The sequence below is a fragment of the Canis lupus genome, chromosome 1 (genome assembly GCF_048164855.1).
Source record: "Canis lupus baileyi chromosome 1, mCanLup2.hap1, whole genome shotgun sequence".
In the NCBI taxonomy this organism is placed as follows: Eukaryota; Metazoa; Chordata; class Mammalia; order Carnivora; family Canidae; genus Canis; species Canis lupus.
The window spans coordinates 50078876-50098332 of NC_132838.1; the positions used below are offsets into that span (position 1 = coordinate 50078876).

Genomic DNA, 19457 nt, shown 5'->3' on the forward strand with positions numbered 1-19457 from the left:
TTTTTTTTCTTTTTCTTTCTTTTTTTTTTTTCTTTTTTCTTTTTTTTGTGCAGGCCTCATATCTTTATCCACAGCTTTGTGGGTTTGTTAGAATAGGAAGTGAAGTACTTCCTATATATGCTTTTGCCATGCTGTGTCAAACTCATGTGTCTCCTGGCCTTCAGACCAGGTCGCAGATTTATCATGCCAAATCAGATTCTTCTCTTTTCGTGTCAGCTACAGAAAGTCGTCCACAACGGTGGTTCCATTAAGCTCTTGACATTCTGCTGCAATGTCCATTTTGGAAATCCTGCTTCTTTCCGCGCCCTCCTTTTCCTCCCTGCCTGCCCCCTCCCCCTTCTGAAGTTTGGGAGACTGTTCCAGATTTTTGAAGGTTAGCGAGCTGGATATACGAGCTGAGAAACTATCTGGTAATGATAAGGGGCAGAAGTGAGCCAGACGATTTCCTGAATGTTCTGCAAGAGGACTTGGATGCAGGCCAAAAAATAGGAAAGTCTTTTTTTGATGTTCAGGTTGGAAAGACTTTTCCCTTGTCCCTAAAATTTTAGATTTGCTGCTCGCTCCGGATTCAGAAAAACATTCTTCTAGCCCCGTTACTGTGCTGTGTGAATTTAGTCTGTTTTACTGAGCTTTGTGTGTTTTTTTCTTTTAAGAAACCAAATTATAGATTCACACATGCTTATTAATTTTATTACCGATTCCATCATGTTTCTATACTGCTTTATAAACCAATAATTAATTGTAGGCCAGTAATAAAAAGTTTAATAGCTACATGACCATTACCATAACCCCAAGACTCAGGGAGTGTGAGGGAACTAAGGTATATTTCAAAAGTGTGTGGCTTTGTGGCAGTACATGTGAAGAAGAGGAGTGCATGGGGCTGTTTTGTGTTGGAGGGAGGGAACTCAAGTTTTCTAAGATTTTTTTTTTCTCTAGGAAGTTGGGCACATCCTACATTGTATAACTGAATTTTATGTCCTTTACTTTAGACATTAGCAGTTTTAAAAATGAGAGAAACCCATATTCTATTTTGCAAGATATTGCAGTTTTGCAGATATTCAGTGATGACAGTTACGAAAACCTGAGAGGTGTCCCAGGAAGACATTACCCTCAAATAATTTACACATTTTGTCTAGTACCTCTCTGGCTTTTTCTTTGGAATTTTCTTTCTTTAGGACAGACATATCGACCTCGTTCAGAGGAGATGGCCTTGTGTTTCTTCATTAAGCTTTCTGAACTCTAGGCAGTTGTGTTGGCCAGCTGGCTTTGCTTCTTTGTTGCTGCCCGTACATGGGTTTATTCTTGACCAGGATGGGTTCTGCCTGTGGCATTTGCTGGAGCAGTATTGGGAAAGTAGAAATGCCTTCCTGTCTCTGGCTTGGTTGACAGTATGCTACTTGTGTGCCTCCTTCTCGCTGGTAATCTGCCAACACCTTTCAGGATATTATGAAATTTAAACCAAATGAGGTTAAAATGGAACCTCTGTGCCACTGGACAGACACCGACTGACTTTCGGCAGAGGCCGTGGGATTGCAGTCGGGGCCAGACAGTTTTAAGCGTCCTTTAAAGGGAGGACTCAGCCTGTGTGCTCAGTTTTTATGATGAAATTAGTTGTCCATGTTTAGGGCATATTTCAGGCTCAGAATTCACTTTAAAATCAGAGACATCTTAAAGTCATTTGCCTTGTGTGTGACTTCTGCCCCTGCTCCCCGCTGGATCTGCAGGAGTGATGGCAGGGTGTTTCTGAGCTCCTGGTGACACTCTTGGACTCTGGGTTGGGGTATGAAAGGGCCACTCGCTGCCAAGCTAAGTGCTCACTTTGAAGGAGAGTGAATCAGAGATGAGTCCCTTCTCCATGAAGTCCTCAACCAGCTTGGATCCACAAGTGGGGTGAGGGTAGCGCTGGGAAAGGGGGCTGAGGGGATTGATATCCTTTCCTTAGAAACCACTGGGTGAGGGAAGAGAGGTTGCAGAAGGTGGCACCTTTGGCATTTGGCCATTCAAACTGTGCAAGAGGGCAGCAGAAGTGGAAAACGAGGAGAACTTGAGTTCAGAAAGTTACAGTCTCTTGGGCCATGTGGCACGGGGCAGCCTAGATCTTGCACAGGTTCCTTCCCAGCGTTTCCGCAGGTGGATTCGCTCACCCTGGGAATCTCCGCGATGCGGAATCTCTCATTTTAGTTCTGTGGGGTGTTTTGTCAGTTGTGGTGTTGTAATTGAAACTATTTTCTGGGAAGTTAAAAAAAAAAAACTTTTAAGAATTAAAAATAAATGAGGCAATTCACGTTGGTGGTTAAGCACTTGCCCTTGGAGCTGAGCTGGACTTGGCACATTTCATAACTGCGTGACGTTGGGCAAGGAGCTTGATATTCTGAGCCTTGGTATCTTTGGCTCCCAGGCTGAGGCGCTCGGAATAGTGGAAGAAGGGTGGGGTGGCTTTGCTGGGAGAGCTGTGCTGTGCTGCCATCCTGGCCCACTGCAGCCTTCTTCCCTAGTGGCCCAGGGCCCGCAGTCATCATTCTGGGAGGGGAGGCCCTGACTGCCCTGTGTGGCTGGGGACACCTAAGGAGATCCAGCATTGTGTGTGGGGCAGTGCTGGTGCTGTGGCATCACAGCTGTGGATCTTGGGGGACTTTCTGGGTCTACGTGTGTATCTAGAAGTGTCAGGTGTGCATTGAAATAAATTTGAATTTTTTTGAGAGTGGGAGGGGGACATTGGCCTACTGCATTTCACACACTGGAAAATGCGGTAGAATGGCAAGGACCTTACTTACCTTTGCTAATTTTCAGAGCCAGGGTTCTCACGCAGATGGTGGTGTGTCCAGAAGAGCAGTTCAACTGGGAATTGGCTGCCTCCTCTGAGGATGTTGGCCGAATTTCACAAGGCTAGTGGGCAGGGCTGATGGATGCTATTTCCCATTGACCAACCACTTCCTTAGGCCTTTGCGGTTCTCCCCATTCCACCTCCTTGTGTCCTGTCATTTCCCTCTGAGGGGCTGGAAGATAGCATAGAGCCACAGTGACCTAGAAGACTTGATACTGCTTTGAGTGTTACAGATTCAAGGAAATGCCTACTGGGCTTTCACACCTGACTTGATGCAGGAGATCTTTGTGTAGCAGATATATTTAAAACACGCACATGAGCACTGTTGTGAGGGTGTGTGTGTGTGTGTGTGTGTGTGTGTAGAGTACATTTCTACGTGGCTTGCAAATACTTTTTTCCAGAAGTTTGGTAGTATAGATTAGAAACATGCTCTGGCCATTCCTTCATTTTTACGTGAGATGATGAAGGACTCTACACCCAGGTATTTGAGGTTGGGATTGTGAGTGGCATTGAAGGTGCCAGCATGGAGGGTCTATTCTGTGGTAAGTGGTTATATCAACCCCTGGCAGAAAGCCAGCACTCAAATACTTTCATAGGATCCTCTTTACTCCTCATTCCCATAACCACTGATCGTTTTGTTAAGTCTTGACTAAGTATCAAATGCAAATAGAGAAAAGAAAAGAAAATTGAATAGAGCAACATTTTTCTTTCCAGGGACACTGATTAGATAAGACAGTATTCCCCAGTTTCTTTTTTTCATCTCTTTTCTGCTCCTGAAACACACACTCTTTACAGCTACCTTATTTAAATACCACTTCTGCAAAATCAGCAGTGGATTTCTGTTTTAAGAAAAGCATAGCATTTTAGGTCCTGTGTGGATTTCCTAGTTGTTGATTCATTCTAAAATGATACCTCTATGTACCTCTCTCATATACTTAGGATTGGGAAACACTTTCATGATGCCACTATTAAGGTTTTAGATTCAACGTCTAGTATCCCAGAAAAACATAGTCATGGCTCTTGAATAAGAGATTTAGTTAGCTATAATTAATAGAAAAGTTTTACTAGTACTCTGCAAATAAAACCCCTAGCTTAAAATTTTAAAATAAGATCCACAGTGTCTTTGGCCTTCCTTTGTTTCAAGCACAAAATCAAAACTGCCGCTTGAATCTGTGAAGCCCCCAGTGTAGGGTGTAGTCGGCCTTCCTCATCTCCTTGACCTCACCCACCTTGCTCCCCCCACACTGCCCTCTTTTCCATCAGGGTGCTAAGTCCCCCCCCCCCCCCCCCCCCCCCCCCCCCCGCAGGGCCCAACAGTGGCTAATCTATCTGCTGGAATATGCTTCCCACCATCTCTTCCCCTGAGTTGCTCCTTTTTCGTTGTTCGATTCCTGGGGCACATGCTATCTCAGAAGACTTGCCAGTCTAAAGTAGGTCCTTGCTCATTTCCTAGTACAGGCGATCTTGTTTTTTTGCCGGGAGCGCTCAGCGAAGTATGTGAATTTATGTACCTGCTTATTTTCTGTAGTCCCCTGGAGCACACGCTCCAGGGGGGCAGGGATTTTCTGGTTGGCTTTGATCATCGCTGCACCCCTCAGTGCCCCTGCAGGAAGTACTTAAATATTTGTGAAGCAAATGAATAAAGGTTAGTGAAGGTCAAAGGAAACAGGCCTTTATTGATGACTTTCTCATGCCTGGGAATACTTGGGTTATTTTCTTTTGCCTTTAGCCTTCCTGACTTTAGGAGATAAATCTAAAGGGTTGCTGATAAAGCAGCTGAATTCAAAACTGGTGGTTGCCAGACGGAAGAGGGGTAGGGGGATAGGTGGAGGGGAGTGGGAGGACTCCAGTTCCGGAGTGAAGAATCATGGGGATAAAAGGCCTAGCCTAGGGAGTGTGTGGTCAGTAGCCTTGTAGGCTGGCGGGCAGGGGCTGCACTTGTGAACACAGCCTAAGGAGTAGAGATATTGAATCACTATGTTGCACACTTGGAACTAAGGTAACACTGTGTCAGCTATACTTGAAGAAAGAAAAAGAAAAAAGAAACATAGTTCCGCTGTCACTGCTATGAACCTGGCTTTACCGCAAGGCCTGTACTGCAAGGCCTGCACTGTGCCCAGCACAGCAGCCTGTTTTTCAGGTTTTCCAGTAGTGGCTGTCAGAGCCTTCTAGGAGAGCATCCTGCCACCCTGCCTGAGTGTTTCCGTGTGCTTATGTCTCTATGCTTCCCGGTAAATTCAATCATCCCCCAGCCCTAAGTTCAGGAGAATGCTTGGCTCCTTGCCAGCCAACAACCCTACTTTTGGGGCTCCTCCCTTACTGGGGAGGAGGGGAGGGAGGGGCATGTTGCCGGGTGTTCTGTGCTCTGTGCGGGCCTTTGTCCTGAGGCCCCGTGGAAATGGGGACCTGGGAAGTGCGCTGCTATGCCTGGGAGCCGGAGCCGCCTGGGAGCTGGGAGCCCAGTGCTTTCTAAGTTCTGTCCTCGAGGTGGTATTGCTTTGGGGAGATACACTCCTGCTACACTTGAGTGGTCTCAGAGCTTAGCAACCTCAAGCACCTCCCCTTCACCCCCCACAACTCCTGACTAGGCTGAACCTAAGCAGTTCATATTTAACTTCTCTTCAGGGATGCTATTGAATTGATACAGTATCTTTGCATTTTGCAAAGGAGCTTTTTAGTCAACTTTCCTCATTTCCTGTCTTTAGCTTTGCTGAGGATATGACCCCTATTTTACAAAACGGACAAAACATTCTCCCCAGGAAGAGTGGAGGATTGAGAATAATTGTTTTGACAGAACTGACAAACCATTATTTTGTCCCAAGTATGCAGATCGACTCCTTAACAATTACTCAGTATTTACTTTGCGGAGAGTGAGTTTTAATGCATGTTAAATGCTTGATAGAGTGGATCAAACTAAAGTAAATTTTGTCTGATTTTGAATCAGATAGTGGATCCATTGCACAAGTCTGTCTTGTCAGCTTGGGTCTCAACTGTGGCCGTAAAAGGTAAAACCAGAAGAGAACTATCTTTCATGCTGTAACTAGTTTTTATATAACATAAAGTTAAAAACGGTCCTTTGGTTTTTCAGCATTCCAATGTGATTGGAAAGGTTACTATCTTATATTCAACATGATTCTTGAGTAGTTACTTATGTGAGTTGATATTCTTAAATTAATGGTAGAATTTTTAAGTATTTTGATGATGGTCAGTCTTGTGGCAGCTCAGGGTGGATGGAACCAGAGCGAGGCGGTATTTAGTGGTTTCTGCCCTGGCTTCTGTTCAACGTAACATAGTTTGCGTTTAGATTTTTTGGCGAATGGAAGTATGTCTTCTAGGTTGTGGTAGTCCTGGAGTAAATGGCTTGCATGTGAAACTAGGGAGAAGTTTAATTATTGGCAGATCAGTGACAGTGACAAATTGTTTTTCTTCCTTTCTAGTTATACATGGGAAGCTGTTGATACCAAAAATAACATGCTTTATAAGATCAACATCTGTGGAAACATGAATATTGACCAGTGTGGATTGTCAAGTGCTGTTTGTATGTACGACGTGAAGACAAACAGCTATTATTCCGTGGGTAAGTACAACTACCCTTAAATCACTGAATGTACAAGATCCCAATTTTTCAAAAATGACTCTAGCTATCTATATGCAGGCTTATATATTGCTTATAATATATACATTTCATGTTTTATGATGGTTACAAGTGGTAACAATTTAAATGTGTGCAACATGAGATTAAATTAGATTACTTCCATCTAGTGGAATAGTAATCATGAAAAATCATGAAGAATTATGCAACTTTCTATTCATTAGTATGGAAGGATGTTTCCTGGATGACTCTTCTTGCCCTCTCATGTTTTTCTTGAACCCAGTCTTTACCTTTCTCCCTCCTTCACACTCATTTCTTCCGGTGCTCAGTCCCTCTTCACCCCCTCCTATGATTCTGCTTTCTTCTGTGCTTGAGTCTCAGGCTGTCAGTATTTACATGGGATCAAAGATGGTCATTGGTTTTAAGCTTACCTTAAAAATTTAATGGTCCTAAGGACTGCCAATCCCAGAGGAAAAAAAGTGCAAATTTTCCTTTCATTTCATTTCCCCAGATGCCCTCTTTTTGGGTTAGGATCCCTTTCTTCTGGTGAGGATGATGGGTTCAAGTTGGCCAACAGCGGCAGGCCTACTGAGTTATGTGGAGCAGGCAAGGGGGAGATGCGTAAAGGATGGAGGCGGAGGGCAGACCTAAAAGCAGTGGGTATTTCCCTGGGTTTGGTGGCATGAATGTCTGTGGTGACCTTTGACCAGAGCAATTTGAACAGTAAGATGTGATGGTGAAGGATAGTCATGAAGTGGAGATGTGTGTGGTAGCTGGTAGAGGCTCCTGGGCAGGTTTTTGGAGTTTGGGAGGGTTGCCTTGCTGTGGTAGTTCTGTCTGTCATTTTGAATGAAAATTCCTAAACACGGCTAAAAAGGATTTTGAGGAAGTATCGTTTAGAGGGTTAAGAGTAAGGTCTGCGTGACAAGTGACTTCTCTTGGCTCCCCTCTCTCCCAACAAGGGCATTGTCTAGACTAGAAACAGTGGTAAAAAGGAGTTGAGGCTCAGGACAGAGATCTGAGAAAGCACCAGGTTTTTCTGAACTCTTGGGTGAGACAAATTTCATTTTGTGTTCTGCTTAAAAACGTGCAAATGAGGTGGCCAACTTCCTGCTGTAGGACACAGGTGGGCCTGTTGGTCATTGTTCCTCAGATTTTCAGAGAGAGAAAAGATAGTCTTCCTCTTGACTTGATTCTAATATTTGACTACAGTATTTCTGGCTGATGAAAGTACAGTGTAACAGATGGACACTGGATGCAGATAAGTCACTAGGAGGATGATTTGTGAAGTTGGTGTGGCTGGACAGAATTTGAGAATAACCAAGTTGGGGTGGCTTTGAAAGCCAGGCAGGAGAATTGATATTTTCTGAGATGTAGGTAGTGGATCCATCATAGTTTCTTTGTGACAGTAATGGGGGAGGTAATCTGGCAAAATGTTTTTTTTTTTTTTTTTTTTTTTTTTAAGAAAGCTGGGTAGAATGGAATAGGAAAGGCTGGTTAAAGGGAAGAGGCCGAAGGTAACTAGAGGAGTTAAAAAGCTAAGTTACAGGTTGATGTCACCTAGCAGTTTCTAGGCTCATTTTACTTACACTTTTCCCAGAGTTTCACACTCCCGAAGGGAGAGAATGGTGTGCTAGGTGGTGGCTACTTCCCTCATTGACCCACTTCTTCAGCTCAAGAGAGCAAACTCTTGTTTAGAATGAATGCGAATGACCTTCCAGTAAGACAATCTTGAGTCAGATCTAATTTTGCTAGTTTGTGTTGTATAATAGAAATAATGGAATTTGTTATTATAAATTTGGTTTCATAACTAAATAATAACTAATTTTTTTGTGCATTTATGTGCCAGCCATATTTTTAAGTAAAATATCTTATTTAGCTCATTCACCAACTTCTTGAAGTACATGACTTCATTTTCTCCTGTTTTTATAAATGGAGAAACTGAAGCACAAAATGGATACAGAAGCTGGTTAGAGGTTGCACGATTATGGATTCGAATGTTGACAGGTGGACTCCAGAGCCTGGGTACTTATTCTGGGCTGGAGTCATAGGGTCATGTTGGACAGTTGCAGAGCTAAAATGGGAACCCTGATGGGAAATCTGAACTCCTGGCTGTGAGAGGACAACTGAGAACCTAACTTCTTATGTATGAACTTGCTAGAAAGAAAACAATGTGAATTTTGAAAACAGCCACAAAAATTGGAGCTCTCAATAGGTCAGAGGAGTGGAAAAGCTATATAGCTGTAGTAGATTAAAATACATATGAAAACTTAATGTATAACCAAAAGTTGGGGTGCAGTTTCGCTATTTATCTGCTACAACAGCTTTAGACCTCTCCTTCATACCCTATAACAGAAATTTCATATCAGTTAAAATTAAAAGTAAAATGACAATAGAACATTGGGAAGAAACCTAGCAAAACAGAAATATAATCTAGGGGAGGTAGGAGCTTCTCTTAGTAAATGATAACGGAGACAGACAACCCGAGGAAAAATGGCAAAGTCTGAAGATAGGCAGTTAGTTCACAAAAGAAGAAATCCCATATGGTCAATACAACTTCATTAGTAAGCCAGGTGTAAATGCAAATCAAAGCAATAATGAAATCTCATTTTTCTTCTATCAAATTGACAGAAGTTTAAATGGTTGAATCAGAGAGTGTTGGCACAGAGCCTAGAAAGGGCACATGCCTGTATTGCTACAGGAGGATGGTTGTCTGTAACTCTTTTGGGAAGATCATTGTTGATAGGAGTTTTATGGTGCCCACAAAGGCTGTTTTTGTTCTTAGAAATGAATATTAAGGCCTCAACTTTGGTTTAAACAATACTACATTATTTTTAATTAAAAAAAATCATGTGTTCTTCCTTAGGCAAATTATATTGTTACAAATATCAGTCTAGCAGAGTTTAGCAATCATTTTATGGGACCTGTGAACAACATTTGGTTCTTTTTACTACCTAGTGGAGCTGTCTTCACCACAGTTTAAGATGGTTTTTACATTTGACCTATATGATTTCCTTTTAAAGTGCTTCATATGTCTGATCTGACCATGAGACCTTAAGTACTACTAATAATTATTATAAATTTAATAGTTTAAACATAAATATAATAAGCCTGAAATTCTCTTAGATGTTCTAAATACTATGTCACAAGTTTCAATCAATTGCTCAGTTATAACCTGTGGATTGATTGCAGTCCTAACACTGAACATTGCCATTATGTAAAAATACCGAATATATTCACTTTCCTCCTGACATCCCAAATGTTAATTCTTTGGTCTTAACGTCATTAATCTTTCTGAGGGTTAAAAGCTGTAGATCTACTTCAGGAAGCCTGTTACCTGCCCACAGAACTGAGGTAACATACACGTCAGGAAAGACTGGTCATTGTGGTTACTTACCGCCAAAGCCTGGGGTTCTGATCGGCTTCTTGTCGGTGACCTGGATAGGACACAGAGGATCCCGTTGTAGTTGCTGCATCAGGTGACTTCATTTACTGTACAGAGGCTGGCCCCTGACTTTAGATGACATTGTTATTTGTTGATTCTTGTATGTGGTCAGATAAATCTAGAACAGCCATTCCAGGTTGTTCACGGGGTTCAGTTTTGCATCTCTGACTCTTAAGATGTGAACATCTCTTTTCCTTTCAAGCCGTGTATTCTTTCCTTTTCTTAAAACCATGTAATTCTTTTGGTTATTTAAGATGATAATCTGGTTGAGACTTAGATATAATTTATGTCTCTCCTGATAGTCTGGCAATAGCTGTTAAATTTTAAAGCCTCTATTCCCATAACCTACTTTTGTAAGTCTTACCAGTAGAGGAATTAGCACTGTACACAGATTTTGATACACGGTAGTTTTTTTGGTAGCATTGGTAACTGTGGCAGATATGCTGGCACCACCTAACTACTGGAAGGGTTCCATAAACTGTAGTATATTGTCTTCTGATTCACTTGGTTAAGTCACATCTTAAAAGATACATGTATAAATTATATTTTGAAACAGACAACATTTAATCATTTATTTATTTATAACAAATACTTGAATGACTCACTCAGCACTAAAACAGACAAAAATCCCTTTTCTTGTGGATCTTACATACTAATAGTGTTGTGGGGGACAGACCGAAATAGTGACTAGATAGTGCGCTAGAATGTGACAAGTGCTGTAAAAAAGAAAAGGAAGGAAAATCAGGAGTGCTGGAGGTCTCAGGAGTGTGTGTTCAAGAATATTAAAGGGGGTAAGTATCGCTGAGAAAGTGACATTTAAGCAAAGACTTGGAGTGGAGGGAGTGAGTCAGGTAGCTCTGGGGGGAGCAGCCAGTGCAGGGGACAAGGGGCAGTATTTGAGTGGGGAGGGTAATTGGTGGTAGCAAGAATAGAAATCTCTCTCTCTCTCTCTCTCTTTTTTTTAAAAGTGTTAATATAAAGAGGAGCAGAAAAATGAGGCAGCAGCTGGAGGGAAAAATTGGGTGGAGAGGATTCTTTTCTTCATTTGGTGAAAGAACACGTGAATAGTACACGTTGAAGGACACGACACAATAAAGAAAGGGAAGTGGGGAAGAGGGAAGTCTTGCTGGAGCACATTGGTGACTAGCACGGGGAGGGCTGCCTGCCTGCCTGACAGGCTCTGAGCGATGTGTTGGGGAGGCCCGGTGGCCGCACGGTGGGCCCTGAGGCTGCCTGCGAAGTCGGGATCGCCAGGGCTTGCAGCCTCAGCGAGGCCGAGTTGCGAGCTCGGCTGGGCTCGGCCGGGGACGCCGAGGGTTGCAGGCGAGGCCTGGTAGGCCTGGAGCGTGGCCTGGTCTGGCGGGCTCTGGTGAGTGCGGCCTGGCGCGCAGGGTCTGCAGGACCCGGCGCGGCCTGGCCTGTGGAGCGTGGCCGGGTCTGGCGGGTACGGGCGAGCGCGCCCTGGCGGGCCTGGCGCGCAGGGTCTGCAGGACCCGGCGCGGCCTGGCCTGTGGAGCGTGGCCGGGTCTGGCGGGTACGGGCGAGTGTGGCCTGGCGGGCCCCCTGGCGCGCAGGGTCGGGAGGACCGGGCGCGGCCTGGCCTGTGGAGCGTGGCCGGGTCTGGCGGGTCCGGGTGAGTGCAGCCTGGTCTGGCGGGCCCGGGTGAGTGCGGCCTGGAGGGCCCGGCCTGGAGAGCGCTGTCTGGCGGGCCCAGCGCGCGGTCTGGTGGACCCGGCGGCGCGGTCTGGCGGACCTGGCCTGGAGACCGAGGTCTGGCAGACTCGCCACGGCCTGGCGGGCCCGGCAAGCGCGGTTTGGTCTGGCGGGCCCAGGCGAGCGCGGCCTGGTCTGGCGGGCCCGGCCGGGAGCCCGCGGTCCGGCGGGCCCGGCGCGCGCAGCCTGGTCTGGAGGACCCGGCCTGGCGAGCGCGGCCTGGAGGACCCGGCGCGGTCTAGTCTGGTGGGGCCTCGCCAACGCGGTCTGGTCTGGTGGGCCCGGGCGAGCTCGGCCGGGTCGGGCGGACCTGGCCTGGAGAGCGCGGTCTGGAGGACCCGGCGCGGTCTGGCGGGCCCTGGTGAGCGTGGCCTGGCGGGCCTGGTACGCAGGGTCTGTAGGACCCGGCGCGGCCTGGCCTGGAGAGCGCGGCCTGGTCTGGCGGACCCGGCCTGGAGAGCGCCGTCTGGTGGGCCTGGCGCGCGCGGCCGGGTTTGCAGGACCCGGCCTGGAGACCGGGGTCTGGAGGACCTGGCGCGCGCGGCCCGGCGCGGCCCGGAGGACCCGGCGCGATCTGGCGGGCCCGGCGAGCGCGGCCTGGTCTGGCGGGCCCAGCGAGCGCGGCCTGGTCTGGCGGACCCGGCTTGGAGAGCGCGGTCTGGAGGACCCGGCGCGCGCGGTCTGGCGGGCCTGGCGCGGTCGGGCGGGCCCGGCGCGGTCGGGCGGCCCCGGCCTGGGGAGCGCGGTCTGGAGGACCCGGCGCGGCCTGGCGGGCCTGGCGGGCCTGGGCGAGCGCGGCCTGGTCTGGCGGGCCCGGCCGGGAGCCCGCGGTGCGGCGGGCCCGGCGCGCGCAGCCTGGTCTGGAGGACCCGGCCTGGCGAGCGCGGCCTGGAGGACCCTGCGCGGTCTGGTCTGCTGGGGCCCCGCCAGTGCGGCCTGGTCTGGCGGGCCCGGCCTGGAGAGCGTGGTCTGGCGGGCCCGGCGCGCGGTCTGGAGGACCCGGCGCGGTCTGGCGGGCCCGGCGAGCGCGGCCCAGCCCATTTGGCGCCGTCCTCGGGAGCTGGCCGTGGGCCTGGCGTGCTGGCCGCGGCCCCGCAGTCCTCGCCCGGCTCTCGCCCGGGGAGGACGGCCAGGCTGGCCGGTTGCCGCGTTGTCTGCCGCGGTTCGCTGCGGCCTCTCCCCGAGTGCCGGGGTCGGCAGCCGGTCCCGGCCACCGGGCGGAGCGGGCCGAGGAAGACGGCGAGGCGGACGGGCGGGCGGGTGCGGTGCAGATGCGGGCCGGCGCCTAGGGATGCCGGTGCCCCGTGCCGCGGCGGCGGAGGTTGGCTGGATCCCGCCCAGCCCGAGGCCGGGGCCCTCCGCGGTTCCTTTTCGGGGCGGGGCGGGCCCAGCTGTTACGAGGAGCCCCGGGAGCTCTGGGCGCGGGGCCGGAGGGGCCGCCGCGTGGGGGGCGGGAGGCGTGGGGGAGGGTCTTCCCGGCGGGGGGCGCGGCCTGTGGGCGCCCCCTTGTGGCCGCGGCGCGCGCCGCCTCCTGCCGTCCGCGTCCGCGCCCGCCCCCCGCGTCTCCTGGAGCGCCGCGCTGCGGGGGCGCGTGGAAGCCCCGCCCGGCCCCGCCCCCGGCCCGCCCTCTGTGGGCGGGGCTACGGCGCCGCTGTCCGCGGGGCGCTGTCCGCGGGGCGCTGTCCTCGGTCCCGGAGACTGCGGGGCGCTGTCCTCGGTCCCGGCCGACGAGAGGGATTTTCGGAGAGATGTCGGGAGCTTTAGGGAGAGCGGTTCGGGCAGACCTTCGCGCAGTGGCGGGCGGGCAGTCGGGAAGGACCAGTGGACTGTGAGCCTGTGCTGCGGGGGCAGCTCTGAAGCCCGTTACCCCTCTCCACGGGGCTGGGTTTTGACCCCTCCTCCTCCTCCTCTTCTTTCTTTCTTGAAAAAAAAAAAAAAAGATCTCAGGTGTTTGTATCGAATTGGACCATTGTATCGGTTCGTGATACAGTCACAACTAATCCGTGGACTGACCTTTTTCTGTTTTCTCCACTAGCTGTTTTGGACGACGTAATGAGCCCCATCCCTAATACAATCTAGTGATCCGAGAATAGCCAGTGTCTGCGTGTTTCCCCCATCCTTAGCCTGTATTTAAATTTTTCTTCCCTTTCTCCGTCTTTGTCTCTTTCTCAAAAGTCTGCGTGTGTGTGATTTTTTTTTTATCTTCATAGAAAATGTATGCACATGCTATGTGTGATTTTCTGGGACTTAAAGTGGTTAACAGCGATATCATGTTGCTAAAGATCCACCACCTTGTTACCTTTCACTGGGGTTTGCTCCTGTGAACTCTTACATAATGTTGTGTTGGCTCTCCCAAGGTAGGTTATCCACCCTTCTACTGATGGGCACTTGAGTTGTTTCCAGGTTTTTGCTCATGCTTCATGTGTTTCTTATTTTTTACATTTATGATTTTTGTATGTAAGACCATATATATGTGTACATTTATAAAATCGTGTATATGTGTGTATGTATACATATTACATATATGGATGTGCACATATATATGGTTTTCTTTTGTGTGGATACCTGAGAGTTGAATATGTAGCTCACGAGGTACATGAAAGTTCAATTTTAGGACCTAATGCCATGCTGAAGCAACAAAGGAGACCTAGACCATTTTTCCTCCAACACTTGGTATTTAACCTGTGTCCGTGGAATGGTTGTAATTGGTATGTCATGTGGTCCCGGTATGCAATTCCTTGATTACCAGTAGTGTTGAACATCTATCACTTCATATACTTACTGACATCTCTTTCTTCCCTTTGATGGCATCTTATCCATTTTATATTGAGTTATCTATTGCATGTGACTATTCTATCTCGCTAGAAGCCTTAGAATTTTCTCTTTGGCTTTGATATTAAAATTCACCGAGACATGACTAGTTGGTGGGTTTTCCCTTATCTCTTCATTTTTGTGTGTGTGTGTGTTCTTTCAGTTCAGAGATCATTTTGTTTCACTTTCTAGTAATATAAAAAAGTTTTTAATTATTCTTTTGTGTGTAAGTGTCTATATTCTTGGTGCCAGTTCTTTGCCAGCTCTGTGTATCTCCCAGTTTACAATTAGTTTTTGTTTTCCTTAAGCTATTTTTTTAAAGAACGTAAACTTTTAGATTTAGGAAGTCAAATATACTGATAATTTTGGAGTTAATGGTTTTTGAGTCTTAAATATTTTTTCTACATTAAGGTATGAAAGATACACTATTTTCTAAAATTTCTAAAGTTTGATTTTTATGTCTTTAATTGTTTTAGAGTTGATTTTCACATATAGTGATAGGTAGGGACGGATCCAATTTTTATCTCTTTTTCATATAGGTTGTCATTTTGTTGTCAGCTCCTTTTATTGAGTAGTCTCATTTTTGCCCTCTGATCTGTTACTGTCATATAGTAAGATTTGATTCACACATTATATCTCTGTGCTCCTGTTCTAATCTGCTTTCAGTTTATCTGTTCCTATACCAACAATCACTATATTGATGTGATGTAGACATATTATACTTTTGTTACCTACGGTGACATACCAGGCAAATGAGATGTAATCACCCTAGTGCCATTCTTAAGAATTTTGATTTTATAGCCTGTATGATGGGAAGTTATTGAACTTCAGCAGTTGAGTTAAATATTTCTGATTTGTGTTTTCAAAGGTCACATTGGTTGAGGTATAGATTGGGTTGGGGGGTGATGGTGAGGGACAAGAGTGGAGCCAAGGGGACTGATCCTACGCTATCACCAGAGTATAGATGAGAGGTAATAGTGGTTTTAGTAGTAGCAGTAGTAGAGGTGGAGAGATGTGGATGGATTTGACATGGAGGTAAAACCATTAGAACTTTCTGATTTATTGAATGTGGTAGATGAGAGAAAGATAAGACTCACATGTAATGTATTTGGGGCTTGAAAAGCAACTGGGTGGATGGAGATGTTGTTCATCAGATGAGAATTCTGGGGAAGGGACAGTTTGTAAGCTTATAAGCTTTAGATGAATTATGTACCACTTTTAATTTGCTTATGCTTGGAGATGGCTTTATGGTTATGAATGTTTTATCACTGGTTCATGCTTTTCTTTTCCAAATAGGTGATTTTTCTTCAAAAACTGCAACCAGATCCCTGCTGGAATTCAGCACAACACACAGTTGTAAGCAAAACCCAAGTCACAAAATCCAAAGTAGCATCACCTTCTTATGTGGGAAAACCTTGGTGAGTCCACAGCAAGTACTTTATATAATGTTCCTTTTGTTAAAAATGTTTGCCTGTTAGGCATTCTTGCTATAGTGTTTTTCCAGGAAGAATAAGTGAGCAAAGTTAAAAACACAAACAGAACCATCAAACCAGCAACCAAAACACCATCACCATTACGAACCAATATGTAAACAAACCCTACCCCATAGTTACAACTTTTAAGTGAAACTTGACCTACATCCTGTATAAAACTACAATTCAAGGTGATTAGTGTGTTTAAATTCAAAACACTGTTGAGTGTTTACATTGTAGGCCTAATTTTTTTTCTTTTTTTTTTCCCCCCTAATTTTTTTTCTTTCTAAAACTTCTTAGCGTTTTTATCTTGGTAGTTTTTAGGGCAATGCATTTATTTTTTTTTTTTAAATTGTTTTTGTTTCCTCGTTTATATTAAATTGGAGAGACCAACATCTATCTAGGAGAAGTCTTGGCCAGTAGGTAATGGCCCCTAATCATACCTTTTTTGAGTGCAACAGCTTTGGACCAGTTGCAAGAGGGCATCATTACTTAAAGCATGTTGTTTGTTCTTACTCTTCCATATTGCATGTGAGTTGTTGGTTTTAATCTCTGGTATTTAGAAAGGGACTTTCAGTAAATAATTGCTAGCTTTTAGGAGAAGCAATTTACATACAGATCCTGTGAATGTTCTCTAATCAGAGTAAGAACCCAAGTGTTTAGAAAAATAAGGTTGAGTGAGCTCATGTGGGCTACCAGATTGCTTTAAAGTATCTTTTTAGAATTTGGTGCTGTGACTGTGGCATCTTCAGGCCCATTCTGTCTCCTCTGAAGAACTTTAAAAATAGAACTTAAAATTGTTAATTTTGGACCAGCCTGTCAGATACACTCTTGTCTATGTTGAAACCTTAGAAAATGATCTGTTTGTAGTGGTATGAAATATGGAGGTCTGTGTTACAGAGTAAGCTAGCTGCTGCTTTAATTTTAACTGATTTCCTTCAAGAATTCTGTATTCATCATACAAGAGCCAGAATTGCGAAGAACCCCCTAGATTTGCACACGGGAGTGTGGAGGTAAATTCAGTGTCACATATCAATCACCCGGCAGCGCTGTGGTTGACCATTTTGGAGTCGACCCGGGTTGCAGTCTGTGTGGAGGGGCTTCCCTTGAGTGTGGGGGTGTCTAAAGCGAGGCTGGTGTGTGAACTCGGTCGGGTCCAGATGGGCCTCCGTCCTCAGCTTACAGGAAGTATGAGGTCACATTTTCTGGCTTTGATTTTGTTGGCATTTGGTTAAGAGAACATTTGGAGTTTGAGAGTGGAAGGGCTCCGAGGATTGCATCCCATGAGTTTACTGTGCTTGCATAGTTGGGGCAGTAGAACAGCTTTGGACCAGTTATACCAAAATTCCAACGTGATTTCACGAAGCTTTTGTCTCATAATTTCTGGGTTTGGGAACTTCTTGATGACCTTGATTAACTAAAACAGTTGGTGTCCTCCCTCCTCCCCCTTCTTCTTGCTGCTTTTAAAATTTTCATTAGCCCTTACTGTTTCTAACTTTAAAGTTGGGCGGGGGGGGAAACCCTTACAATATGCAGTATGGTAACTTATTTTTACTTTTTTTAAATAGGGAACTCCTGAATTTGTAACTGCAACAGACTGTGTGCATTACTTCGAGTGGAGGACTACTGCTGCCTGCAAGAAAGACACATTTAAAGCTAAAAAAGAGGTAACAAGGGGACTCAAAGTCATGTGCTTTATAAAGGACATTCTGAAACCCTTAAGAATTGAAATCCTGGCCCAAACCTGTTGGGGTAAAAATCTTTTTTAGTTTTCAAATTCCATTTGAGTAGAGATACCATGTGATATAATTGTTAAAATGTGGCTGGGTGGTTTTTATTTTTAGGACAGGGCATTTAAAATCACAGGATATGATTGGATGTAGACTGGCTCACTGTCTACTCAGTTAGTTCTTGGTTTCTGGTGCTGTGCAACCCAGTGGCTGACATGGTTGAGCTTGTGTTTATATTATTCACTCTCCGTACTGGCACCCGTCTCCTCGGCCTTGGAGTGGCTTCTGGATGCTTTGTGAGTCTAGGCCAGGTGTCCCTAAGCCATTCAGTTCTTTGCTGTTCACCTTGGAGACTAGATGTCTCCTGGAATTCCTTCTACTCTTTTCCTGGTGTTTGGTCAAGTCATCTTTGGTGATTAATGAACCATCCTCTCCCCGGGCCCAGGGCCTCTGAGGTTGGCTCCGCTGTATGGCGTTTCCCCTCTCACCACCTCAGGTCTGAAAGTGGTTTTCTGTGCTGGCTTAGACGACAGGCTTTATGGGTTGGTTATTCTCACATCACTCCATTAGTTTTATGTTCTGAAGGGTTGATTTCAAAGACTCTTTTAGGATCTAGGAACTGAAAATGGGAGCAATCCGTTATTTTCACTGATGGCCCAATACGATGTCATTTAAGAAGGGTAAAAAGGGAGGAGTTTGTTTTTAAAAAATAAAGCTAAATTAAGTTATAAATAATAAATGATCAGTGGTTTTTCAAATGTGGCAGTTTGATAGGGAAGTAGAAGAGGCAAAATGTTGCCTCCCGGAAAAGAGCATAAGGAACATTCAGAGAGAAAGAAGTTCCAAGTGTGGAAAGGGTGAAGGTATAATGTACAATGAAACTGATCTGGAGGTGACAATGTCAAATGAAACCTTGAATTTTAACACTTCGGTTAATGAGTCTCCTGGTATATGGTTAGTGGCAGGAAAAGCATCTGAGAACCACGGAGGGGTGTGCTTCCAGATCTCCTGTGGGACCTCAGACCTCTCCGTGCCCCACAGATGTCCTCCTGGGCTCTGGTTCTCCAGCTCGGTAGTGATACCCATTTTTCCTGTTTGGACTGAGCGTCCCGTTGCCTTGCTGCTTTGCTGAACTGACAGTTGTGTCTCCCACTACCTGGGGGGTGGATATTGCTTTGCAAAATAAATCCACAAATAGTTACTTGTTTTCTGTTTCTTTGTGTTGGAGGTCAGAAGTCACAGACTACAGCCCCTGGGCCACAGCCTGCCCCTGGCCCATGTTTGTACAGCCCCAGAACTAAGAACACTTTTTACATTTTTACAGGATTGTGAAAAAAGCAAAGAACAGCAACAAGAGAGACCTGTGTGACTCACAGAGCCTAAACTAATTTACTTTGTTGCTCTTTGGAGGGAAGTGAACAGGGGCCTCTTGCTCTTAATCAGTTTTTGGTATATGAGGCGAGAGAGATGGTCTATGTGTTTTCTTAAAACAGTGACATTTAATTTCTCTTCGAAGCTGACCTAAAGATGCACAAGAAATGTGTGCTTTGTTCTCAGGGATACTCCCTTTAGGTCTGCGGGGCAACCGGGGCTCTTTATTCGTGCAGTTTTCATTTATTGAGGGCCTGTCGTGGGCTCAGAAGTAGGATTTTCATTAAAGTTGGAGAGGGCTCTTGCTTTTGGAGAACCCACAGACTGAGGCCACAGAGGGCAAGTCCTCGCTCACGACCTGGGTCCGTTCTGCCTCAGGGACAGAGAAATTGAGCCGGTTGGAGCCGGAGAGCGTGGTTGCTGCTGAACAGCCGCCCGGCACCCCCAGCAGTTCAGAGGGAGCAGATTTCCTCTTGTCTGTCTTCAGCAAGATTTGGTT

The 19457-nt window shown here is 46.3% G+C and overlaps 1 protein-coding gene across 1 annotated transcript in view; it reads left to right on the top strand.

Moving 5' to 3' along the window:
* IGF2R (insulin like growth factor 2 receptor) overlaps positions 1-19457 on the top strand; it is a 99458-nt gene that overhangs the window by 12755 nt on the left and 67246 nt on the right. Inside the window, exons 2-4 of the mRNA XM_072829853.1 lie at positions 6262-6401; positions 15682-15803; positions 17426-17524. Coding sequence (XP_072685954.1) covers positions 6262-6401; positions 15682-15803; positions 17426-17524 — 361 coding nt within the window. The remainder of the gene's footprint in view (positions 1-6261; positions 6402-15681; positions 15804-17425; positions 17525-19457) is intronic.